At 40.5% G+C, this 27615-nt stretch overlaps 1 protein-coding gene across 1 annotated transcript; it reads left to right on the forward strand.

Annotated features, from left to right (window-relative positions):
* gas2l3 (growth arrest-specific 2 like 3) lies at window positions 1-26437 on the forward strand. Its single transcript, XM_063003899.1, has 9 exons — window positions 1-204; window positions 9880-9935; window positions 14290-14467; window positions 19047-19165; window positions 19284-19422; window positions 20740-20803; window positions 22589-22727; window positions 22853-22960; window positions 24421-26437. Exons 2-9 carry the CDS (start codon window positions 9912-9914, stop codon window positions 25966-25968), a joined length of 2319 nt encoding a protein of 772 aa, XP_062859969.1. The 5' UTR covers window positions 1-204; window positions 9880-9911; the 3' UTR covers window positions 25969-26437.
* The last annotated feature ends 1178 nt before the right edge of the window (window positions 26438-27615 follow it).

Genomic DNA, 27615 nt, shown 5'->3' on the forward strand with positions numbered 1-27615 from the left:
GTGTGTGTTTGTGAGAGTGAATGTGAATGTGAATGTGAATGTGAATGTGAGGGTGAGTGTGCTAGTACACGTGTGTCTCTTATATATATATATATATATATATATATATGTATGTGTGTGTGTGTATCAGAGGAGTTTTGGAGCGAGTGTCCTGGACATCCTTTCGGAATATTGACATCTTTCCAGTGAGCGGATTTAACTTTGGTGAGTTGTGAGAGATTTTGTACTGTTTTCTGTTCCATGCTCAGTCACCGCCTGAACTCCATTCTGCTCAGTTTCTACTTCCACGGCAGTCTTAACATCAACGTACTTGTACTGTACTGTAAGACCTTACCAAAGTCTGTTAAATACATAGAAAAGAGGATTATTGCAGCACACCAGTACTAATGTTTGCGTCCGGCGTGGAAAAGGTGTGTGACCAAGGGAAAGTTTTATTAGCTGTTCAAAACTTTGCATTATATCGAACTCCAAAGTTCATTCTTTTCAAATTTTAAATGGCTTCCACACAGCCCTGGTTTAGCTGCACAGATTAGGCTTGCCAGATTTTAATTCTAAATTAAGGTACTAGACTAGTAATCAGAATGTCACTGGTTCAAGCCCCACCACTGCCAGGTTCCTGCTGTTGGACCCTTGAGCAAGGCCCTTAACCCTCAATTGCTCAGATTGTATACTGTCACAGTACTGTAAGTCGCTTTGGATAAAAGCGTCTGCTAAATGCCAAAAATGTAAATGTAAATAATTACTCTAGTTAAAGCACATTGCTGAGCATAACTACTGGTTTAATACTTTTATCTATTGGTGTGCTTTCATAAAATGTGTTTCTTAGTACAAACTATGAACTTCAAGCAATAAAAGTGAATCATTTCTTGAGATTCTTGTTTAGGTAAGAACTGTAAACAGGGTATTACTGTGCTGTGTGGATTACTAGTTTACACTCCCAGTTTTTTTCAGTCAGAGAATCAGCTACTGATTATTGGATTTTGACTGGCTAAAATCAAACACCAGTGTTAAAGTGCCCTGGTTGTTCAAAAACAAAACAAGGATGATAGTTCCAGCTCTGGCATGGACTTCATTCTTCATGACAATTGTAAACAAAGGTCAAGGTTGTCTGCTCCCTGTTTCCTTTCCCACAGGAGGAAAGCAGTGCAGATGTTTCCCTGTTTGTGCCATCTTCTATTCATGGTGGTATTTAATTCAGCTTTGTTTAATGTTTCAGTGATCATTCGGTTTACAAATTTAGCTGAACTTAACCATAAAAAAGGTAAAGTTTCAGGCTGCGGTTAGTTAGTTCAGGGAGTTGGGATTCCTCTAAGATTTGGGCTAGTGTAACAGACCACTGTACCACCCAAATTTCTCGACAATGTTATATCAGTCCTCTTTAATCTTTCCAGGATGACCTGCAGTGCTACAAGAATGGCATCTAGTGGAATTGTGTTATTTTCACATGTTTCTTAAAACTTAAACATAGAGTTAAGTTATTTACTTTATATGTGTTATATTATGTACTTAATAATACTTAATTACTATGGTAAAATCAGTTTTTCGGCACCCAGGTGGCGCAGCGGTAACCATAAAGTTACTTTCTAGGTAGGAGAATGTTTTGTTATGCCAAGGCTTTTTAATTTAAAAATGTAAGCAAATTTAAAGCTGTAGCAACCCAAATCGATCACGCCATGGTATCTGCTTGAAGATTACTCTACCCTTTATTTTGTAGGATTCCTTGCTTTAACATAATGACAATCTAGTATTCATATTCCATCTATTAATGCCTAAAGTACTGAAGGTACTGCTACAAAGAAAACTTGACAAACACTACTGAAAAGTAGTTATATTGCATGTTATTACTAAAAAGGTAGTGGGTTACCTGTTGGATACTAGGGATATCTTATTGCTGTAAGATTACTGTGGCTCAACCTTCCTAATGTCATTCCTTTTGGTTTCAATGGCATAAACACACACACTGCTCTGCAGTGTATTGCTGTGTTACTAGTGCTAACTGGGCGGCACGGTGGCTAAGTGGGTAGCACTGTTGCCTCACAGCAAGAAGGTCCTGGGTTTGATCCCCAGGTGGGGCGGTCCAGGTCCTTTCTGTGTGGAGTTTGCATGTTCTCCCCGTGCCTGCGTGGCTTTACTCCGGGTGCTCCGGTTTCCTCCCACAGTCCAAAAACATGCAAGTGAGGTGAATTGGAGATACTAAATTGTCCAGGACTGTGTTCGATATAACCTTGTGAACTGATGAACCTTGTGTAATAAGTAACTACTGTTCCTGTCATGAATGTAATCAAAGTGTAAAACATGACGTTAAAATCCTAATAAACAAACAAACTAGTGCTACCTACTTCAAACTGTTTTAAGCTATAAATATTTGAGTGGATAGTTGATCATACAAACACACTAGTGCATCATTGGTGATTCTATATCCAGCATTCTCTCACTTAGCCACTGCCAGTTGTGCCTGTTGAGCGCCCCACCAGGCCGGTGACACAGCTAGACTAGCACATTAGACCGGTGTACCACCTGAACATGACTATGCCTCTTTAATGACCAGTCCTCTGTTAAGATATTCATTCATTCTAAGCATGCTGTGTCACAGTAATCATTAAAGGACCGCAATCTATAGTCTATTATGCAGGTCATGTATTTTATAAATTGTGAGTTTGAGTGGTTCAGAATTCATTCCGTGTTCTAATTATGGCTTGTTTTTGGATCAAATATAAATGTGCTATTTTACTTTAGCTGACCTCCCTCCACAAACCGTTCATCTTTTGTAAGGCCTAAATAATTCTGCATAGAAATAACTAATTAGTTTTAATATGTGACTTGCTTGGACATTTTAAAGACGATGCCTTTAAAGTCAGGTTACCATATTAAAAAGGTGTAAACCATGGTCACTCCATAGTAAATTAACAAAAGAGTCAGTGTCCTTTAAGCCCTTTCAGCCATATGTAATGCTTTCTACATGGCACTATGTTAATCTTTCTGATTCTTGGATTACCGCTTGTTTATTAATGACACACCAGCTGACTATTAGGAGAGAGGGGTACAAACAATAGACTAACATACTCCTTGTAATTAGGACATTACGTATTTTGTTTCTCATAGCTTTGCCTAGGCAGCCGTTTCTGTTTGCTTTTTAGCAACCATGTCTTTTTCACCCCAGATGATTGCTGGCTTCCTGGTTTTTCACGATGCTGTTCTCAGGTTGTCTCTGGGATTACCCTGGGAAACGGCAGTAGCTGAAAGAACATCTAAATACTACACCTACACCTTTGTGAACCTGATCTATTTGACCCTCATACCTCCTGTCCCCATTGTCTCATTTCCTTGATCTGCGTACTTGATTTAGACCTTTTTGTCTGGACATCTAAAAAGCTTTAGTTTTACTTTGTCTGGTAATGTTTACATTGCTCACAGTAGCATAGTGATTGCCTATTGAACCTGAGTAGGGATTTCTGACAGGTCCCTGGCATGTGAACAGCCAACAAAGGTCACTCTTTATCCCCAAAAAATAGCTGCTCACATGAGCTGAGCAGCTCAGCTGTTTACTATGGATTATTATTACTGCAATTGAGTTCCCCCCGCCAGGCAGCTGGGCCCCCATCATGCTGGACAAGAGGGGTTTTCCTTCAGGAAATTGGGGGTGGGGAGTCTGGTAAGGTACACCAGTCAACATCCTTAGTCTCATGTCCAGTAATTATGCATGTGTTTTCAGGGGCTCTAATTAAAGTAACTGACAGGTCAATTAGGTGTGCGCACACACAATGGCCTATTTATCAAAAAAAGACTACAATAGGCTGTCTGATGGTGCATTTTAGGACCCATGTGTGAGCCACTGGTGCACATGCTAAGACGTGAAACGCACACAAAGCACGTGCGGGCTCTCATTTGTGGGTGACGTAAAAGAGTCTTTCGGCCTGCGTCTGAAGCACTGATCCTCTTAGGCGATTATTGAGTCTAAGCTTGATGACCTGCGTGAGGGACATGTGGATGTCCCTTTTCTCACCCCCTCTCTATGTTTACTCTTGTTCTAGTGTCTCTAGAAGTCCCAAATCTGGACATTGCCTCATGTAGACCTTATCCCAAATTCATGATCTCTCCTATACATATATACAGCTCTGGAACAAATGAAGAGACCACTGCAAATCATTTAACATTTATAGTGGGGTTGCAACTAATAATCTGCCGGTTATTTAAAAAACATAATACAAAGACTTTTTGATTTTTTACTATTTACTATGTGTGTATATAGATAGCTAGTTTTCATTAAGGATAACCACATGGCTTGATTTATGTGTCCCTCCCAAAGACTAATCTGCTTAATTCCAGGCTTGCTGAAGAACCCCCAGATCATTACAATCCTACAATAAATTTCCCAGTGGGTGTAGGCCTCTCCAGGTCATCTAACCATAAGATGACCAAGTGTTGGGCTAAGATGATTTAATTTTTATTTAATTGAGAAGATGACCTTACTCCAGTCCTCTGTGGTCCAATCCTTATGGTCTTTTGCAAACCTCAGCCTGACTCTTCTTTGCTTCTCATTAATAAATGGCAATCTTTCTAGATTTGTACAACTTTATCACTGTAGCTAGAAGCATTTTAACCCAGCTGCTGGTTGTCATTCTTATTTTAGGTCACTTGAAGTCATCCTACAGTTGTGTATTTGCACCCAGTGCTGCCCAGGATGCATTGTTTAATGAAAGTGAACATTTAGGCCGCTTAGGTGGCGCAGCGGTAAAAAGACACGCGTCGTTTCGAATCCAGCTCTGCCTTCACTGGTCGAGGCTGGGCGGCTATATGAACAACGATTGGCATGTTGTTCAGGTGGAGGGGTGGGATTTGAGACCGGAGGGGATACTCTCTCACGACTGGGGCGGTTGCGCTGCACTCGTCAAGTGTGGGTGATAAGACGGGTCAATTGGCTGTGCACGTGTCGGAGGAGGCGTGGAACGGCCTCGTCAGCCCCGACCAGGAGCAGGGACCGGCATTAGTGAGAGGATAATTGATGGGATGAAATTGGACGCAAAAAAAAAAAAAAAAAGAACATTTAAACATTTTGGGTGTGTTCGAAAACCCAGGGAGATCTCTACATAGACAGCATTTTACGTCATCCTACGTGCGCTCCCGAGAAGTAGGCTGTTCGAATTCTTAGATGCCTTAAAATGCTACCTACTAAGTCACCTTAAATCTGAACAGTATTTTGACAGAATAATGAGTGAGCATCCGATGCTGCCTTAATGGTGAAGGCAATCCCAGCATTCAGTGTAAATAAATTATTATTGTATTATTTGCAAATTTGGACTTGTCAGCAAAGTAACCGTTTTTAGTACGTGGAGGGAGATGTTAGTTGACATGCTAGCGCGTTGTGCCACCCCATTCCATTGGTTTGAATGGCAAGAGGTTAACTGTGTTAGTTTAGTAAATGAAAACTGATGGAATCGCTGTCTTAAGTAGTGCGTTCAAATAACCTGCCTTATAAGTCAATTACTTATTAGAATCCTCTCTACTTAAGCAGCTGCCTATGTAGGCAGCAAAGCAGCTCACTAGGTTTTCGAACACACCCTTCATATGTTTGTTGACTACTAACCCTGTGTTCACACCAGCAACGACCTCTTGTCATCCAAATCACTAATCGTTCATTGCCCTGTGTTCACACCGGCAGCGTCATTATTATGTGTGGGTGTTTGGTTGCCATGGTTTAACTGACACCAAGCAAAAAAAGCAAATGCTGTGGTAGTACACCATACTTTACTGGCTAGTATCTACAGTGTATAGAAAAAGAATTTGACCACATCAGATTCCTTTCCACCCAGTTTTTACCACAGGTCAGATGCATTCCTGCTAAAAATAAAAGTCCTGAAGGGTAATTGTTTGTGTTGCATCACTGTCTGTGCAGTCATTATGGCAAGAAAACTGCATTTACCGTCTTGTTTGCGGATGTTTTACACCACTAATATATAGTAAGAACAATTATTTAGCAACCACAAAGGGACATACTGTTTCACTGTGGTGGAGATAATGCATGTACCGCTGTCCTTATTGCTTATTGGTAATCGCTACATTGCTTTGCTCCTAATTTAGCAAAAAATTATAAACTTAGCACCACTTTGTCACGTCGCCTACTCCACCCATTTTGCATTGCCTACGTTTGCGCTACCTCCTGTTGCCGGAAATTGCCAACTCTGATTGGAAATAAATGACAGTCCTGTTGTGTCACTGCCAATGTGAATGACAGCTAAGGTGCTGGATGTCAATGGGAATCTGGTGAAACCAAAATGAATTCTTAGATTGCAAATAAGAGGCCAAAAATGCTTAGTCACTGATGTTCACTTTGCAGATGACAATTTTTGGTTACGCACTTTTTATCTTATTACATTTTATATACAGTAGATTTCACTGTATGGTAGGACTTCAGCTGTATTCAGCAAAATCTGTATTAAAATAATACAGAGAATTTTGACTAATGAAACCATGGTTTCATTTACGTCTCAGTTGGATGTACCTCTGCAGCTAAAGACTGTTACTAAGACTTTCCATTTGCTGTGACCGTTGCTCCAGACTGGCACTTGGCATTGACACTGTGCACAAGTCAACCCATGCTTATGAATGAGAGGAATGCATTGAAGCTCTTAAGTAAAATGTCCCAGCACCCTGCTCAAGACACTGGGTCATGGCCTGGCCTTTGCATTATAAGGCCCTCTCTCAATTGGGACATAAAACACGTTTTGTTTTGTTCGCCTCTTTCCTCATTTACCCCGCCATTCCTTAGCTGCTTGACATTTAGTGGGCTAGATGTGATTTTTTTTTTTTTTTTTTTTTAAACACATTTTAACTCACTAGTTTTAAAAGTCATTAGGTTTTTTCTATGAAGTGTATACACCCAGAACTTCAGCATTCTTTTGTGTTAGGAGGAAAACCCTGATCCATTCGCTCGAGTGCCTCTGTGTATGTGTACGTGTGTACGTGTGCATGTGTGATGAAGGGGGCGGAACAATAGCACCATTGTAAATACCTCGCCAGCATCAGTGGTGTTGATCTGTGCCTCAGCCGAGTCTCTTCATTAGTCGGTCTCGGTGCTCGCTCCTCCTCCTTCTCTCCCTTCTGTTTTCATCACAGTCCACTCCATCTCTGGCTGAGATGCTCTGAGCACCCTGATGGGCAGTTGAACTTAATGTTTGAATGTTATCTGCTTTACTCTCTTTGGACAGCAGTACTGGGAGCTGGTGTCTCCTCACTTCTCTCTCTGGATAGGCATAGGAGTATGTTGTATTTAGACATGCAGGTGAGCCCGTGTTCTGTTTTTAGTAGCGTAATCATCAACGTATAGAAATGCTTTGGTTTACAGAGTTATTTTACTTATTGATGACTAATGCTTAGTCATGGCAGGCTTTAGATTTAGTGAAATCACAGTTGTCTGTGCCAAAATTCCCTCCTGCTGGGGTCTATCTATCTGCATGCACATGTGCGTTCTGCTTTGTTTCCTCAGCTGTGCTGATGTTGACAGGCCTGTCTCAAGCTACAAGAAGACACATACTGTTTTGTTGTCTTTCTCTTCTATGCACACAGATTCTAAAGTGCTCTACTGAGACCAGTTTGGCTATTGCATACAAATATGACGTGTTATAAAAAGTTATTTGGGTGCAAGTTAAAAACGGTGGTCTTGGTACACTGTGTGATTTGGTTGCCATTGCTAGGAAACATCCAATGACAGTCCTGAATGTTTGAAGGTTGTCAAAAAGTCACCAATAAGAGGATAGCTAAGGAGCATATATTTATATGTAAGCATTAAAATCACTGATTCAATTAATTCGTTCACTTTTTCATTGTAGTCAAGGTTGCAGTGGGTTAGGATAACTAGATGGGTGACAGAAAGGATGTGGATCTGATTAAGTGCCTTCATTTGGAACTTTAGGTCCCATTTACTCCCAATTTAGTAATTGTCAGTTCCCTAATGCAATTTCCTTGCTGCATGCATAACACCTACACTGACCAAGTAGAACAGCAGGCTAGGACACCTCCGCTGACATGTGTTTTTGTATACATTTACATTTACATTTTCTGCATTTAGCAGACGCCTTTATCCAAAGCGACTCACATTACAGTTACAATTGAGCAACTGAGGGTTAAGGGCCTTGCTCAAGGGCCCAACAGCAGCAACCTCAGAGGTGGGGCTTGAACCAGCGACCTTCTGATTACTAGTTCAGTACCCTAACCACTAGGCTACGTCTTGCCCGTGTATAGGATCACTCACTGTATGCTCTCTGCTACTCGTGCTGATGCTTCCACTGAATAGTAGCAAGGAGGTGACTCCACAACCCTGCTTTTACTCCCTCAGACACAGCCAATTGTCTGATTACTTGAGCTAGTCAGTGGCACTGCCAAAATTTGAATTGGGCTAAGAGCTCCCTGGGCCTTCCATTTGCCTACATTGGCCTAACAAGCTGTAGATTTTTCGAACTGTTTCTTTTCTGGAGACTTTATGTTTATACAGGGTGTCTAAAACTTAAGAAAATGTCCATATAAAATGAAATTAGTTTGGCAGACGGTGAGTCGATTATAGGTCCAAGCCCTGGGTCAAGGAGCCATAGGGGTCCATTTTAGTGGTCGCCACGTTTTCCTGATTTAACCGCTTTGGATTTCTATCTGTTGAATGACTACCAAAAGCATCAGCATCCAGGGTCTGTCATGGTATGGGGTGGTGTCAGGTAATGTACATGTATGTGATGGCAGCATTTATGCAGAAAAGTACATTGAGATTTTAGATCAACAGATAACACCTGAATCACTTCATCGCTTGGTATCTTCAATGCCATAAGGATTGTGAGAAGGAATGGCAACATTACAAAGTGGTAAATGCTGTACTGTTCCAACTTTTTTGGGATGTGTTTAAATGCAGGAATGGATAGGCCGCTCAGGTGGCGCAGCGGTAAAAACACACGCTGGAACCAGAGCTGGGATCTCAAATACATCGTATCGATTCTCAGCTCTGCCTGCCCGCTAGGCTGAGCAGCCACATGAACAACGATTGGCCTGTTCAGATATGGGCGGGACTAAGCCGGATGGGGTCTCTCTCCCATGACTGGTGCAATTACGACCTCTGCTGGCTGATTGATGGTGCCTGCACAGAGATGAGTAAAGAGTGCTCTCAGGGTGTGTCCTCTCCTTACGCAACGCTGAGCTGCACTGCACTCGTCAAAGTGTAGGTGATAAGATGCATACGGCATGCTGCCCACGTGTCGGAGGGGGCGTGGGTTAGCTTTGTTCTCCTCAATCAGAGCAGGGATCGGCATTGGTGGAGAGGAAGCATGATGCAATCGGGCAATTGGACACGCTAAAAGGGGAGAAAATGCATAAAGAAAATATTAATAAAATTAAATGTGATAATGCATGTATATTAATACATTAAATGAAGTTGACCAGACAAAACATGAAATATCTTGGGTTTATACTGTCTGCAATGAAATAAAAGTCAAAAGTCAATTTGCATTTACCATACTGTCTTAACTTTTTCTGCTTTTGGGGTGGTAGATAAAATTGTTTTTTATAAACAACTTTTTTTTTTTTTTAATGGAAAACATATTGACTTATTTATACCGATGGGACAACTGACCCTCACAAAAACAGAAGACGAGAAGAAGGTAATTATTTAAGCATGATTGCTGATCTTGGTTCTGCAAGTAATTTCCTTTTCTCTGATTGGCTTTCTGTGGCTGATAAAGTCCATATGGTCAAACTTTGTAGTGATGTGAAGAGCTAGGCTGAGTATATAGTGTGTTGTGACCAGATTATGGCACACATGGCAGGGGGCTTGCTTAAAAATGCTTTTTTGTGTGTTCTCTCTCTAATACTCTTACTGACACTTTCTCTTGTGCTGTGTTCCAGATTGAAGCAGTAACACACTTCTGATAGCGGTGATGGCTGTACAAGCTAGCCTGCAGGTAAGACCTCAAATTCTCAACACACAAAGTTGTCATTTGATTTATGTGTATGCAAATAGGGATGTGGTTAGGGTCCTGGACTAGTAATCTGTAGGTTTTAAGCACCAGGGCCACTGTTGGGCTCCTTAACCCTTAATTGCTCAGATTGTATTTGGTCACTATTGTAAGTTGTTCTGGATAAAAGCTTCTGCTTTTTAAATTACACATGTGAACATGCAGAATCTTATGGTTATTATAAGTCGAGCAGTCATGTCAGATTTTTAATTAGTGACAATTCTTGCTAAATTACCTGAGGGTGAGGAGGTACATTCCTGGATGCATGTTATCGCCCTATTAATCAGTAGGAGAACATTTCATAACAGAAAAATGTAGTTATGCAGGGGAAGAGGAGCAAAACACAACCACTTTGTGTGTGTTCACATGCCAATTAGTATTACTAGTATTATGTGATTTGGGACACAATACATATCTGTAGTCTGTGTATATAAATAACTGATGCTGATATGATCTCAGGGTTACGGTAGTGTTGTAAGAACAGTAAAATAACTGTAAAATCTGTAACAGCGACACATTACTAAAGTTAACAGCAAACACTCCTTCACCAAGAATTTCATTACATAGCTTGGCTTGGCTTATTTTTAGTGCTCTGTGTGTGTGTTTGTGTAAGATGCTGCTATGTATCACAGTTTCCAATTTTTAAATACTCAGCGCTTTTAACTTCAAGAGCTAATTGCCACTAAAAGACGTTCTTGACCGAGTGTATTCACTTGGCTCCTCATTGCTGTTTGTGCATGCAAGGATAGTCATAGTGCATTTTAAACTGTATGGTTTCAGGCTTTTTTTCAGAAAGACTTGCAGTAACACATTGTTTTAGATTACAGATGTATACTGATCATTACTTAAGAAATAGGAATCTATGCTAGAGAGTGGAGTTTAGAATTCACCCTATTGAAGCAGAGCTGTTTTGCTGTGCTGACTTTTGAAGAGGCTTCACATTTCACAGCAGTAGCTTTATAACAGAGGAAGTGCTACCTATAGCAGTGCAAGAATTTAAAACAATACTGAGCGATTAATATACATAATATATATATCATGTAGTGATGGGCTTTATAAGTTCATGTCTAGTCATCTGGATTGCTTTGTAACTATTCCTGGGTACCTTAGTATCTTGTGTTGGTGAACAAACTCCCAATGTTTTATTCATTCTGGATCTATTTTTTTTAAACCTTAGTTTATGTTTATGATCCCCAGGTGGGGCGGTCTGGGTCCTTTCTGTGTGGAGTTTGCATGTTCTCCCCGTGTCTGTGTGGGTTTACTCCGGGTGCTCCCGTTTCCTCCCACAGTCCAAAGACATGCAAGTGAGGTGAATTGGAGATACTAAATTGTCCATGACTGTGTTGGATATAACCTTGTGAACTGATGAATCTTGTGTAATGAGTAACTACCGTTCCTGTCATGAATGTAACCAAAGTGTAAAACATGACGTTAAAATCCTAATAAACAATAAACCTTATTTTATGTTTATAATTTATAAAGCAGACATAACCTGTATTGTATTGTAGTTGTAATGTAGCAAGTCATGGGTTAAGTGCTAACCGTCATACAAGTGATTGCTTCAAGCTAAATTAACAAGCAGGTACTTAAATGTGTATAAACCTGACATGACCTCCCCATCAAAGGAAAACAGTTTGTTTTAATTTGCTTTAATTACAGAAAATGCTGTTAAATACCAAAACTTGGGGAAGAATTCTTTTTGCAAAAGACTCCAGTAAACACTAGACCAATAACACCTCTGTATCTGAGTCAAGTTCCAGAATCGAAGTAGTGGAACAGTACTTAACACTGATACAGTGTCCTTATTGGTTCAGTTGTTTTATATCATTGTTGAATTTGAGAACAGATATTGCAAGTTTCCCAAAGCTCTGTCATGACACAACCTTCTTTTGAAAGAAAGAAAGAAAAATGGCTAGATGTAACTGTTCCAGCTCATATTGTTCATACATTTTAATTAAAAGTTTAATTTCATACAGTCTTAATGGATTCAATTATTGGGCTGCTATGCAATGAACTTGGTGTTAGTTATTAGATTTCGGGTTTGTGGTTATTGTGTAAGACTGGCTAGTCTGGTGTGAAAGGCTGAGATTGTGTTTGTATTGACTGAACAGATAAATTTGGTTTTACGTTTGCATACTATACAGCACAGTAACAGAAAGCCATGTCAGTAAGAGTGAGTTTACTGAGGTTGTGTTTTTCCCACCATCAGGACATCTCATATTGGGACATTCTGAGGTTTACACATGAAGCCCCCTTCCCCCGTCTTTTTATACTAGTGTATTACTCCATAGGGAGAAGCAAAATCAGATTGGTGGGGGAAGGGGTGGAAGGACAACATGGGTCTTTCCAATTTGCAAGCTTTTCTTATTTTTAGAAATCCTTTTAGGCTTGAGTAAAACACAAAGCTGTCTAATCAAACACTGCCTAATCAAAAACACTGTTTGGATGCTTTACATTTTTTGTTTATGTAAAGATTTTACAATGTGGCAGAAAGGATGGCTGGGCTGGTTTTGCTTATATGAAGAATTGATACGAGACCTTTGGGAAGCTGTTGGTTTTGGTGGCCTGAGACTGTGTATGCTTCTTTACAAACTTCCTATTTCCTGTTGTAATAAGATCTAGTACTTAACATACTACCATGTGAACTACAACCACGTAATATGAGCTCAGCTGTTTAAAAAGAGACAATGGCCCACCAGATCATAAAGGCTTTAGATTTTGTTTTTGTAACCCAGTAGGTCTAGGAATGTAATGTTACTGCCAGCATGTTCCTCAGCCAGTTTTTACTCTACTTTATAAATGAGATGTTTACTGCTGGGTTCTGTTTTTAAATGAAATGGCTTAAATAATACTCCTTCTCATAATCCTCTGTTATATACACCGATCAGCCATAACATTAAAACCACCTCCTTGTTTCTACACACACTGTCCATTTTATCAGCTCCACTTACCATATAGAAGCACTTTTTTAGCCTGCTTTCACCCTGTTCTTCAATGGTCAGGACCCCCACAGAGCAGGTATTATTTGGGTGGTGGATGATTCTCAGCACTGCAGTGACACTGACATGGTGGTGGTGTGTTAGTGTGTGTTGTGCTGGTATGAGTGGATCAGACACAGCAGCGCTGCTGGAGTTTTTAAATACCGTGTCCACTCACTGTCCTCTATTAGACACTCCTACCTAGATAGTCCACCTTGTAGATGTAAAGACGATCGTTCATCTATTGCTGCTGTTTGAGTTGGTCATCTTCTAGACCTTCATCAGTGGTCACAGGACGCTGCCCACAGGGCGCCGTTGGCTGGATATTTTTGGTTGGTGGACTATTCTCAGTCTAGCAGTCACAGTGAGGTGTTTAAAAACTCCAGCAGCATTGCTGTGTCTTATCCACTCATACCAGCACAACACACACTAACACACCACCACCATGTCAGTGTCACTGCAGTGCTGAGAATGATCCACCACCTAAATAATACCTACTCTGTAGTGGTCGTGTGTGGAGGGGGGGGGGGTCCTGACCATTGAAGAACAGCATGAAAGGGAAAGCATGCAGAGAAACTACAGATGGACTACTTTTAATAACTGTAGAACTACAAAGTGCTTCTATATGGTAAGTGGAGCTGATAAAATGGACAGTGAGTGTAGAAACAAGGAGATGGTTTTAATGTTATGGCTGATTGGTGTATTTATTAAACCCTATATGAAAGAGAACAATATTGTCCATGTGTTATTAGTAACTACTCTGCTTAAAATCTCATAAATATATTATACATTGAAGACTATAGAGGGGAAATTGAACTGTAGTGGAACTGGTTCAAAGTTTGAACAAGAGTTGTCTATTGCATTGCATTATGTCTATTTAGTGTGTACTGTATTAAACTATCAGCCTAACAGTCAAAACGGGATTATGGAGAAACTTTGTCAGAGACTGGAAAACAGTGGTGTTGCTCTCTCCATTCTATTCTCTTATCAAGTGCTGGGACCAAATGAGTGTTGACAAGGCAGAGGAGAAAAGACTACAGCACAACTCCCAACTTGGTTTCCTGGAATTGCCCTTAAAGGCAAACTTCATTTAAACAACAACCACAGCCTTGTCTTGTTCACATATGAGTCATGTGTTTGTCGTGACATTCTTTAATTAGAGTTTGGGGTTTCTTACTTTTTCTTTTAAACAGGCAAATACGAAACATGTGTTTCACTAGTATGCTAAGCCTCACAAATGTTTTAATTTGCTTTGTCTTAATATTTTTGTTGTATTACAACTTGAATAGTGTGAGTGTGTTCTGTTCTTTTTTTCCTGCAAGGCTTGGTTTGGAGAAAAGTTTGAGTCACCACTGCAAAGCCCCTGCACACCCCTGTCTTCTCGGCATGGCCCTGGCCTCACAGATGTTTTTCAGTATGATCAGTGGCTTGCTATACGACATGAAGCTTCACTTTTTCCCATGCAGGAGGACCTTGCCATTTGGCTATCTGGCATGTTGGGTAAGTAGCATATATATATATATACACATATTACAGTATTGTATATACATACACAGTAGTGATCAGGCATAACATTATGACCACCTTCCTAATATTGTGTTGGTTCCCCTTCTGGTCTATGGCTATGCAGCCCTACATGCAACAAAACTGCGATGCACTGTGTATTCTGACACCTTTCTATCAGAACCAGCATTAACTACTTCAGCAGACCACTTTAGATCAGACCACACGGGCCAGCCTTCACTCCCCATGTGCATCAATAAGCCTTGGCCGCCCATGACCCTGTCGCCGGTTTACCACTGTTCCTTCCTTGGACCACTTTTGATAAATACTGACCACTGCAGACTGGGAACACCCCACAAGAGCCGCAGTTTTGGAGATGCTCTGACCCAGTCGTCTAGCCATCACAATCTGGCCCTTGTCAAGCTCGGTCAAATCCTTACACTAGTCCATTTTTCCTGCTTCTAACACATCAACTTTGAGGATAAAATGTAATAACAGGTGCAGTGATAAAGAGATAATCAGTGTTATTTACTTCACCTGTACACCTATATAAGTATAAAACAACAAAAACACATGTAGAGATGGGGCAGTGAGCCACCATTAGCTTAATGTTTGATGCTGCTGTTGGTCCATCGATCAGCATCTAGCTCATGACATCAGGGGCACTACCTAACTAGTAGACAAGTAGCATAGATTGTAGAACAATTAGTCAAAAGTGGCATTTTGCAAATCCTTTGCAATAAAGAAAATTCATTTACTTAAATGGCCAAACATATGTGGACCTTCGACCATAAGCAATAATAAAACCAGAAGCATTTCTATTGAGTCTTCGTCCCTCGTCCCCCTTTTTTGGATATTATAATTATTTTACCAGCATTTTGCAGTGTATTTGTGTGAATGTGCTTTTTCAGTCAGAATAACATTTGCAAGATTCATTTTGATCGCCCCCTACACCATACCTATTGAACAATGTTTCTTAGCACCTCACTAAACAGGGGCACATTCATACTGGGATGGTAAACGATCTTGCCCAGTGTGTTGCCCCAAAGTTAAAATATAAAATTGATTTCATACACCTGTTGGCAATACGTTCTTTAATAATTCAATAGTTGTGTCTTTCATGCGATTAAATGAACCTAAATAATTTAATAATTTTGATGTGCAGTCTTGAAACAATGAAATATGAATCTAGTTTGGCAGCTTAATGCTTTTTAAGGCACTGGACATCATAATCAATAGGGCTGATGGGGGTTGATAAGTCCTAGAATATAAAGTGTAAATATGCAGATGTTTTTTTTTATACAGTTCCCTACATGTTTTGTGTTATGGTGTGGAAAACGACCATCAATCGAACAATAGGCAAGATGATCTGTTTTATAGTGGGTAAGGTGAGAGAAAGTTGAAAAGAATAGAGGGAGTTCCCATTCTAGATAATCTTCTTAACATGCCTGTCAGCTTAGATCTCATGTATAAACACACATAAGGACAAGCTCCTGTACTAAAATTTCGTTTGGGATATTGTAATTTACCCTTGGTTATTCATTGTTATTAAACAGCAACTATTAATTTATTTGTTTTAAATTAGAAATAACAGCCTGTCCAAATTTGATTAGTGGAAAGTATTGTTTTTTTTTTACCTCTGTATCTGAATAGTTCTAGCAAAAAGTCTACAGTGGGTTTTAGCATGGTCTATTAATATATGGGGTCTGTTGCTCCCTGCTTTTAGTTAATCAAACCATGAGGCATAAATTAGAGATTAGAATCTAATTAATGCCTTATGATTAGACTTCCCAAAATACTTAAAATGGAAAGTGTACAGTTATAAAAATGCCCTGTTTGGAGTTCAAAACATACTGCCGTCTGTGAAACATGGTGGGGGGTGTGTCTTGGCACAGAAGCATCTTAAAAAAGGTGTTTTGTACTACTCAGTTCATTTCCAATGGTTGGAATGTTCTGTATTGGATACATACAGCCTTTTTAAAATTGATTTCTGAATAACTGAAACTAGGTCCTTATGAGAGACAATGTGTTTGTGCCTGTAAATCAAGCTGTGTATGTAAATGTTTTTCAATGGTCAGGACTCTTCCAGGACCACTACAGAGCAGGTATTATTTGGTTGGTGGATCATTCTCAGCACTGCAGTGACACTGACATGGTGGTGGTGTGTTAGTGTGTGTTGTGCTGGTATGAGTGGATCAGACACAGCAATGCTGATAGTTTTTAAACACCTCACTGAAAATAGTCCACCAACCAAAAATATTCAGCCAACAGTGCCCAGTTGGCATCGTCCTGTGACCACTGATGAAGGTCTAGAAGATGACCAACTCAAACAGCAGCAATAGATGAGCGATCGTCTCTGACTTTACATCTGCAAAGTGGACCAATTAGGTAGGAGTGTCTAATAGAGTGGACTGTGAGTGGACACGGTATTTAAAAACTCCAGCAGCGCTGCTGTGTCTGATCCACTCATACCAGCACAACACACACTAACACACCACCACCATGTCAGTGTCACTGCAGTGCTGAGAATCATCCACCACCCAAATAATACCTGCTCTGTGGGGGTCCTGTGGGGGTCCTGACCATTGAAGAATAGGGCGAAAGCAGGCTAAAAAACAGTATGTAGAGAAACATATGGACTACAGTCAGTAATTGTAGAACTATAAAGTGCTTCTATATGGTAAGTGGAGCTGATAAAATGGACAGTGAGTGTAGAAACAAGGAGGTGGTTTTAATGTTATGGCTGATCAGTGTACAGTGTATCACAAAAGTGAGTACACCCCTCACATTTCTGCAGATATTTAAGTATATCTTTTCATGGGACAACACTGACAAAATGACACTTTGACACAATGAAAAGTAGTCTGTGTGCAGCTTATATAACAGTGTAAATTTATTCTTCCCTCAAAATAACTCAATATACAGCCATTAATGTCTAAACCACCGGCAACAAAAGTGAGTACACCCCTAAGAGACTACACCCCTAAATGTCCAAATTGAGCACTGCTTGTCATTTTCCCTCTAAAATGTCATGTGATTTGTTAGTGTTACTAGGTCTCAGGTGTGCATAGGGAGCAGGTGTGTTCAATTTAGTAGTACAGCTCTCACACTCTCTCATACTGGTCACTGAAAGTTCCAACATGGCACCTCATGGCAAAGAACTCTCTGAGGATCTTAAAAGATGAATTGTTGCGCTACATGAAGATGGCCAAGGCTGCAAGAAGATTGCCAACACCCTGAAACTGAGCTGCAGCACAGTGGCCAAGATCATCCAGCGTTTTAAAAGAGCAGGGTCCACTCAGAACAGACCTCGCGTTGGTCGTCCAAAGAAGCTGAGTGCACGTGCTCAGCGTCACATCCAACTGCTGTCTTTGAAAGATAGGCGCAGGAGTGCTGTCAGCATTGCTGCAGAGATTGAAAAGGTGGGGGGTCAGCCTGTCAGTGCTCAGACCATACGCCGCACACTACATCAAATTGGTCTGCATGGCTGTCACCCCAGAAGGAAGCCTCTTCTGAAGTCTCTACACAAGAAAGCCCGCAAACAGTTTGCTGAAGACATGTCAACAAAGGACATGGATTACTGGAACCATGTCCTATGGTCTGATGAGACCAAGATTAATTTGTTTGGTTCAGATGGTCTCAAGCATGTGTGGCGGCAATCAGGTGAGGAGTACAAAGATAAGTGTGTCATGCCTACAGTCAAGCATGGTGGTGGGAATGCCATGGTCTGGGGCTGCATGAGTGCAGCAGGTGTTGGGGAGTTACATTTCATTGAGGGACACATGAACTCCAATATGTACTGTGAAATACTAAGCAGAGCATGATCCCCTCCCTCCGGAAACTGGGTCGCAGGGCAGTGTTCCAGCATGATAATGACCCCAAACACACCTCTAAGACGACCACTGCTTTATTGAAGAGGCTGAGGGTAAAGGTGATGGACTGGCCAAGCATGTCTCCAGACCTAAACCCAATAGAACATCTTTGGGGCATCCTCAAGCGGAAGGTGGAGGAGCGCAAAGTCTCGAATATCCGCCAGCTCCGTGATGTCGTCATGGAGGAGTGGAAAAGCATTCCAGTGGCAACCTGTGAAGCTCTGGTAAACTCCATGCCCAGGAGAGTTAAGGCAGTTCTGGGAAATAATGGTGGCCACACAAAATATTGTCACTTCAGGAACTTTCACTAAGGGGTGTACTCACTTTTGTTGCCGGTGGTTTAGACATTAATGGCTGTATATTGAGTTATTTTGAGGGAAGAATAAATTTACACTGTTATATAAGCTGCACACAGACTACTTTTCATTGTGTCAAAGTGTCATTTTGTCAGTGTTGTCCCATGAAAAGATATACTTAAATATCTGCAGAAATGTGAGGGGTGTACTCACTTTTGTGATACACTGTATATGCTGATGTTCTGCATGTTAAAATAATAGTTGCTTTATTTTAAATCCAACATGCTGGTATACAGAGTCCAAAAAAGTCATTTTGTTTTCAAGAAGACAAGCTGTTACAAGGTAAAATTATTCAGGGCTCAGAAATATGATTAGGATTGTTTTCATTTTTCTCTGTCTCTTCTCAAGGTGAAGAGATAAGAGCCGAGCACTTTATGGAGGAGCTAAGCAATGGAGTCAAGCTCTGTCGACTTGTTGAAATTCTGCAAAGCAAAATTCCACAGGACTGCCTTTTGGACAAAAAGCAGGTACGTAAAGGCTCATGTAAAAAAAAAAAAAAGGATACATGTAAAAAAAACCAACACTAGCGCCATCTCAGCTTTTTGTAATTTTTTTTTCCTAATTTTGACTTGTATTTTTATACAGTTTCCTAAGAAGAAAGTTGCCTTTAAGAAAGACGCGTCTCCTGGGTCATTTTTTGCACGGGACAACACGGCAAACTTTCTGTCGTGGTGCCATCAAATTGGAGTAGACGAGACGTATTTGTTCGAGTCAGAGGGCTTGGGTAACTAGCTCTGTTTCTTCACGTTCTTGGAAATTTAAACAACTTTTTCCTCACTTTCATTTTAGCAGACAAATATTGACCAGTTTCTGACCGAGAGACTGTGAATGGACTAAGGATGCATACTGTATGTTTTCTATTTTGGTTGCTCCCCCCTTGTAGGTGGTGTGCTTGTTAAAAAGGTTATATATAGAAACATGGGCCTTGCTTAGGGACCTGACAGTGGGGCCTGAACTGGCACCCTTTTGATTACTAGACCAGTACCTTCACCACTGTGCTATCACATGGCTAGTAAATATTGCTTACAAGCAGATTGGACATTTGAGAAGTCATTCACACAGTGCACATAAAAACCTGCTGTAGAATGACTGATGCATGTAACATCTGTTCACTTCTGTACTACTGCTGCACACCAAACATTTAACAAGCACACTCACATGTAAAAAAGCTTTTGTTTTATGAAAAACATTTTTAGTTGTTTGTTTCTAAAAAAAATATGTAATATTTTTAAAACAAAACACATTTTAAAGTTGCTACCAACCCCATTTCCAGAAAAACATTTTGTTAAGTGCAATAATTGTACATTTAGAATTGGATGCCTGTAACACTGTCAGAAAGGTTTGGACAGAAGTATGTTCATCACTATTTATTACGACTGAGGACACTTAATTGTTGCAGTTTTGCAAGAGGGATTTTTGCCCATTCTTGCTCGATAGAAGCTGTGACCTGTGGTCACTGTTGTCTGAATCTCCTCTTCATGATGCACCATACATTTTCAATAGAAGAGAAAATGGTATAATGTTGTGCAGATTATATTTTCATCCTACTAGTGCATGCGCATTCATGTCTTGATGGTTTATGTACCATAAAATAGCCTATTTTCATGCTTCAGTTTCAATATACTGTAACCCAATATACGTATAATGACAAAGTTTAATTGGATTAAATCTGGACTGCAGACTGGCCAGTCAAGCACACACACTGTGTCTATAAACCACTCTGTTGTAGCTTGTGGAGAATGAGGATTGGCATTGACTTACTGCAATAATAAAATTTCCAAGAAATGATGCCACCTTAATGGCAGAATGTATATATAATATATGCCTTCATACGATGATGATAATCTTTTTTGTCCTTTTGTCTGTTAAACAGAGGTTCAAATGAATTAACAAATTACAGATTCCAGTTTTTATTGCATTTTTGCACTGCAAAGTGTCCCAACTTTTCTGGAAATGAGGGTTTGTAGTTCCATGTGATTTTGTTAAACACTTTTTTTGAATGGTTACTTTTTTATTTAAAAAATAATGTTTGTTATTACAGTTCTTCACAAGGACCCTCGCCAAGTTTGCCTCTGTTTACTGGAGCTTGGACGCATCATTTCTAGGTGAGTAAAGTTATGCTTTGCCATGCCTTCAGATAGGCTATAATACACTTAGAACCCTGTGATTCCTGCAAAAGTGGATCTAAAACATAAAAAATTGATTTTAGATATAGAACACTGTGGAACCTTTCAGAAATAGCACACTGTGGCTGCTCAGGTGGCGCAGCTGTAAAATATGCTAGCACACCAGAGCTGGGATTTCGAATACATCATATTGAATCTCAGCTCTGCCATCCGGCTGGACTGGGCGGCTATATGAACAACATTTGGCTGTTGTTCATCCAGGGCGGGAAATGCCGGATAGGGACCTCATAACTGATGCAATTATGACCTCTGTTGGCTGATTGATGGCGTCTGCACAGAGTCGAGGAATAATGCGATCAGGGTGTGGCTCTTAGTGCACAAAGCTGATCCGCATATGAACCCGCCTCATTAGACTTCTGCACACGTGTCAGAGGGTCGTGTGTCAGTTCCAGTAGAGGTCAGCAGCAGTAGAGAGGAAGCATAACGCAATTGGGGGGAAATTGGACTTGCTATAAATCGGGAGAAAAAGGAAGAAAATGCATAAAAAAAATAAAAAAAAAACATTTTCCCAGTGTTGGAAAAACAGAGAGTTTGTCCTTTGTGTCCCATAAGCGGATTGCAGTTTTTCCTACTGTGCACTGGAATTTTGAGAATGTGGTAAAGCTAGTTAATAAGGGGTTCTTATTGCAAAGTTTTTTTTTTGTTTTTTTTTATTGTGGCATTAAAGTAAGTACAAAAATAAAATCTACACCTGTAGTTATGGGATTTAGCAAAAACGAGGTATACACTCTGTGCACTTTATTAGGTACACATCTGGTTTGTACATTCATTAATTATTTTATAAGCTACAGTTATCAACTGTAGCCCATCTGTTGCTCTGTGTACTTTGTCACCCCCGTACCATATTCATCAATCAAACTAACCTCCATAGGACCCCTCCTGACCAGATGTTATTTGGGTAGTGAACTATTCTCAGCACTGTACTGAAACAAACATGGTAATGATATTATAGTGTGTGTTATACTGGTATGTGTGTGTTAGGTTTAGCAGTGTTGCTGGGATACTATACACCTCAATGTGCTATGCTGGGAGCAGAATAGTGTTCCAACCCAAAATATGAAGCTAAAGGCCAGTTGATAAACTGACAATGTGCAGGGAAAAAAATTTACTGTATCAGTGCTGAAAGTGTATGTTCCTAATAAAAAGGCCATTAAGTTTAAACATTATTTCAAAATTCTCATGACACTGCTGCACCTGATACACTCATACTAGAACAAAGCACACTATCATGAACACCACTTCAATACTATCTAGTCAGTGGGATCCTATGGTAATGAAGTATACACAGCAACAGATGGGCTGCAGTCAGAAATTTTATACCTACAAATGTACATTTGTATGGTACGTGCAAGATACCCTATAACATGCTTGGTGAGTGTATATAGTCCTTTGTCCACACCCCTTTTTATTCTTTTATACTGAAGTAAGGTGGGGCCAGTTTTTAGTTACATTGGTCAGGTTTCTTTAAATATGTGCTCAAAGTTAACACTAGTGAATGTTGCGCTCTGTGAACATGAGAGTAACAAATGTGGACCTCATACCATTCAGCCAATTAAGACAAGCATGCATGTCTGTTTGCCTGTAAGTCATGCTGATATTTAATTAAAAATTGGTCTGATATTGGTTTGTATTTTGACTTTAGAAAACAGCCAGCTTTAACCTAATTTAATGATACTCCTTGTTTTTATTACTTTTGTGTTTTAGGTATGGTGTTGAACCTCCTGTTTTGGTAAAACTGGAAAAAGAGATTGATTTAGAAGAGTCTCTTCTGATGGCAGGAGATCCTGCCCCTCCGGTCAAAACCTTTACTGTGTGCTGTCACCATGGAGGCCTGTACCATGCTGTGAGTAGTCACCGTAGTGATGAAGCAAATATTTTAAGAACACTAACACACAACCCATATTATTCCATGCAAAATATTAAAGCATCTTTACTTGCCATGCTTTATTAGTGGTTTTGTCTTTACAGGACCAGACTGATTCTGACGACCCTCCCTGTAATTGCTCTCAAAAATTTTCTATCGAGTACCTGGCAGAGGGCCGGTACAGATTAGGGGATAAGATCCTCTTTATTAGGGTAAGTTATGTTCAGTAAATGAATCCATGTCAAATCAGATGTCAAAATCTTACATGCCGTGTTTAATAAAGCTTTGTGACACAAGAAACTGCTGTAGATTCGGCTTATGTGGGTGCTTGGGTGGCACAGTGGTCTAATACAGTATTCCACCTCTCACACAGAGAGATTGACTGAAGAGCTTAAGCCCTTAAGTTTGTGTTAGATCCCTGGCCAGCTAGTAGACAGAACAGCTAATGGGCACAGGTGGAGGTGTCAATAGGGTTTCTACGCCACTTCAAGAATGGCTGATCATGTCACCTGCATTAGTGGTGGATTATTCACTCGCTGGTGATTTAAAAAAAAAAAGTGTCAGTGGGAGTCCTGTGATAGTCTGCAGCTTTTTTTAGGTCAGTGTGGGGTGGTGCAAGCAGCAAGGTAATTCAATTAGGAAATTGGAAATGACTAGATTAGTATGAGGGTTACATGTTGACTGGCTGCTACTTCCCGTTTTGTTTGATTTGTAATAATATTGCAGGTGTAATAAATGTCCGTTTCTTGCTGACTGTACTTACTGGACTGAAGCCTTTTTAGTTGTAGTGTGTCCTTGTGTTGACCCAATGATCTCTTTTACACCTGTCGTAATCCAGAAAAGCAATCCAATCAACATTTAGCAGATACCTTAATCTAAAACAACTTAGTTTTAGCCATTTAAGCAATTAAGGGTTTAGTACCTTTCATAAGGGCTCAAAAGTGACAACCTCGACACGCAGGTGGCACAGAGGGATATTCCGCTAGAACACCCTGAGTCGAATCTCAGCTCCGCTACCTGTCGGATGGCACAATTGGCAGTGCCTGCAGCAGACAAAATTGGCCATGGAGTCTGCTGGGTGGGGAAAGACCCGGCTAATAAAAGGGGCAGGGTCTTCAAATGCTGTGAAAGGATCCTGTTTAGTGGTCCGATGTACCTGTGCAAAAGTGGAGGAGCCTTGTGCAAATCCACCATAGCACACGTGGGGAAAAAAGACTGTGCACTCTTCAGAGGGGGCGTGGAGCAGGTGAATATACCCTCCTCAAATGCAATAGGGATCCCCAGCAGCAGGAGATTAATTGGCTAAGCCAAAAAGGGGAGAAAATGCATAATGTCAACCTGGTAGCTGTGAGGCGTGAACCAGCGACCTTCTGATTACTAGTCCAGTACCTTAACCACTAAGCTTCCAATGCCTCATATACTTATGGTTTAACAGTATATTCACAAACCACAAGTGCTATTGGCCGACCGGACATTTACATATTGGCTGATTGGCTATGTTTCCACTAACACCCACACTATGTGAAGACTATCAGACACCCATCTGCACCTTATTTATGTTGGCCTCAATCAGAATGGTTGGGTTAGAATAGAGTTTTGCATGTAGATGCAAGATAAATTTTAAATGTTGATTGTTCTGTAAACTCATGTTTTTGCTTCCTTACTTTTATAGATGCTGCATGGGAAACATGTAATGGTTCGTGTAGGTGGTGGATGGGACACACTAAAGGGTTTTCTACTGAAGTACGACCCTGGTCGTGTGCTGCAGTTCACCACTCTGGAGCAGAAGATTTTGGCATATCAGAAAGGCACGTCTGTACCAGACTCCATCCTCAATGCTCAGGCTGCCCAACCACCCACCATGGATCCCCTCGCTGCTGTAAACCTCCCTCCACCTTCTTCTGCCTCCTCCTCCTCTGCCTCATCCTCCCTGTCTTCTATTCCTTCTTCCAAACCCGGTACACCTGCCTCTGGCGCGGTCACGCCACGAGGCATTGCCCGGTCTCCAGCCTCTACCCCTTCTCTACCACAGAAAGCAGCAGTCCCCAAGAGGAAGCTTCAGGTGTCCAACCCCTCTCCCAGGACCCAAACAAATCCCTCTCCTATTCCTCGTGCTTCTCCACCTGTCTCAGTTTCCCACAAAGCTCCTCTTATATCTTTAAACCTTAAGCAGCGTCCGCGTGGCTCTCCATCTCAGCCACGCAGCCCAGTGTGCCCAGAGCCCAACTGCAAACAGCCTAAGCCTTCTACCACTCCAGTAAGAGCTCAAAAAGTTTGTCAGCGAGACGGCCGGCCACCTCGAGCCCCTATTCACTCTCGTCTTGCTCCAAGGCGCCCCTCCTCCCCTGGAGCTTTGCGTCTTCAAAGGGATGCTAGAAAAGGGCGACCAGTTTCACCTCGACCAGCAGGTCTGGTGAGAACTGCTCGAGAGACCAAACCCTTAGCGAAAAGCCAACAAGCCTCCAAAAATGTGCTTGCAAAAACACAACAGGACAAAAAAACACTGATTGCAAAAACTCCAGTACAGTCCAATCCCTCACTTGCAAAAACTCCAGTACAGTCCAATCCCTCACTTGCAAAAACTCCATTACAGTCCAACCCCTCACTTGCAAAAACTCCATTACAGTCCAATCCCACACTTGCAAAAACTCCATTACAGTCCAATCCCTCACTTGCAAAAACACCAGGACAGTCCAATCCCTCACTTGCAAAAACTCCACGAGAGGTCAAGCCCATGCTCGCAAAATCTCCAAAAGAAAAGCACTCACAAGCAAAAGCTTCACAAGAGGTCAAGCCTAAGCTAGCAAAAACTCCACAAGTGGAGGCCAAACCCTCACTAGCAAAAACACCTCGAGAGGTCAAACCATCAGCAGCAAGTACCAGTTCCAGAGCTCAAACTCCCTCTTCTCAAGCCTCAAAAACGTCCCATGCAATGAGAAACAAATGCCCAGCAGGACAGTCCATTGTGGGGACAGGAGTTTCCCAGGCTACACGACAACCCAGCTCAAAATCTGCTCAATCGACACACAGTTCAAACAGAAAAGTGCAAATCAGCAGTACTAGACCACTTAAACCCAACACCACTCAGAACAAAGTGGTCAAATCAACATCAAGCTCTACTAACCAGAAACAAATAAAGCGGATTGCACCACCCAAAAGAGCAGAAGAGCCCTACTTTGAGATGAACAGTAAGAAAAAACAGCCGAAGAACTCTAATTGATGTACTTGTGGTTTTGGAATCTGATTGTTTTTCTAGGTGTAGCACTTTAGGTTACAGGTCTGAGGGATCAGACTTGTGGGACGGTTTCCTAAATGTTTGAATTGTTAGTTATTTATGCATTATTTTTATTTGTGTCCTATAAAAAGGGTCAAGAGAACACCTCTGGTCTATTTTAAATAAAATGACTGTTCGTTTCTCCCCTAATCTTTAGTCACAGAGAGCGGTCTTTGTTCCACTCTAAATGTAATCCAAATAAATTTTATAAGTTATTAATACAGCCCATTGTTCTCATCTCACTGTTTTACATGATATTACACAGGTTTTTAGATTTGTATAATCATTATGACGCAATATTCAGAAGAACAGTCAGAAACTGTACTCCTGTATATATTCCTGTTGAATTTAAAAGCAATAATGTTTAAAGAAACAAATAAATAATAACAAATAATACATATGCACATATACACTCAAATGCACTTCTGTTATATGATCTAATCTTTCAGAATTCCAACAGGAATTAAGATTTACCAGTTAGCTAGCCTTTTTAAATAGAAACTACCTCTAGACATGCAAAAATCATAATGTGTACTACTGACACATATTTATGCATTAAAAAAAAAATTATATTGCCTTTAATCAATATTAATGTTGCAAATACTGTTTATCCAATTACTGATTTACAGCATATGCCAAACTTGACTCCTGTTTTTAAAAGTTGCCTATACTTTATATAGCTCTATGTGTGTATGTGTATGTGTATGTATATATATATATATATATATATATATATATATATATATATATATATATATATATATATATATATATATATATATATATAAAATGTGTGTGTGTGTTTTGTCAAGGTGAAAATGATGCTTTTATTGTAGCTATATTTTTACAGCACTTTATAAATTGTTGTTGAATGTTGTTTTTAATGTCTAGTGTGTAATTTTTCTTTGTGTTGGCAAATAAAGGTACATGTTTCTCGAAATTGCTGCTTACTTTATTCTTCTGGAAATAAGTGAAGGTTTACATTGGAGGTGGGCCTGACACAATCATTATACACCGATCAGCCATAACATTAAAACCACCTTCTTGTTTCTACACTCACTGTCCATTTGATCAGCTCCACTTACCATATAGAAGCACTTTGTAGTTCTACAGTTACTGACTGTAGTCCATCTGTTTCTCTGCATGCTTTGTTAGCTTCCTTTCACCCTGTTCTTTAATGGTCAGGACTCTCACAGGACCACCACAGAGCAGGTATTATTTGGGTGGTGGATCATTCTCGGCACTGCAGTGACACTGACATGCTGGTGGTGTGTTAGTGTGTGTTGTACTGGTATAAGTGGATAAGACACAGCAGTGCTGACGGTGTTTTTTAACACCTCAATGTCACTGCTGGACTGAGAATAGTCCACCAACCAAAACTATCCAGCCAACAGCGCCCTGTGGGCAGCGTCCTGTGACCACTGATGAGGTTCTAGAAGATGACCAACTCAAACAGCAGCAATAGATGAGCAATCGTCTCTGACTTTACATCTACAAGGTGAACCAACCAGGTAGGAGTGTCTAATAGAGTGGACACGGTATTTAAAAACTCAGTGCAATGATATTTATGTGTATTGGTAAACACCAAGTTTA

This window comes from Trichomycterus rosablanca, chromosome 1 (genome assembly GCF_030014385.1).
Source record: "Trichomycterus rosablanca isolate fTriRos1 chromosome 1, fTriRos1.hap1, whole genome shotgun sequence".
Classification (NCBI taxonomy): Eukaryota; Metazoa; Chordata; class Actinopteri; order Siluriformes; family Trichomycteridae; genus Trichomycterus; species Trichomycterus rosablanca.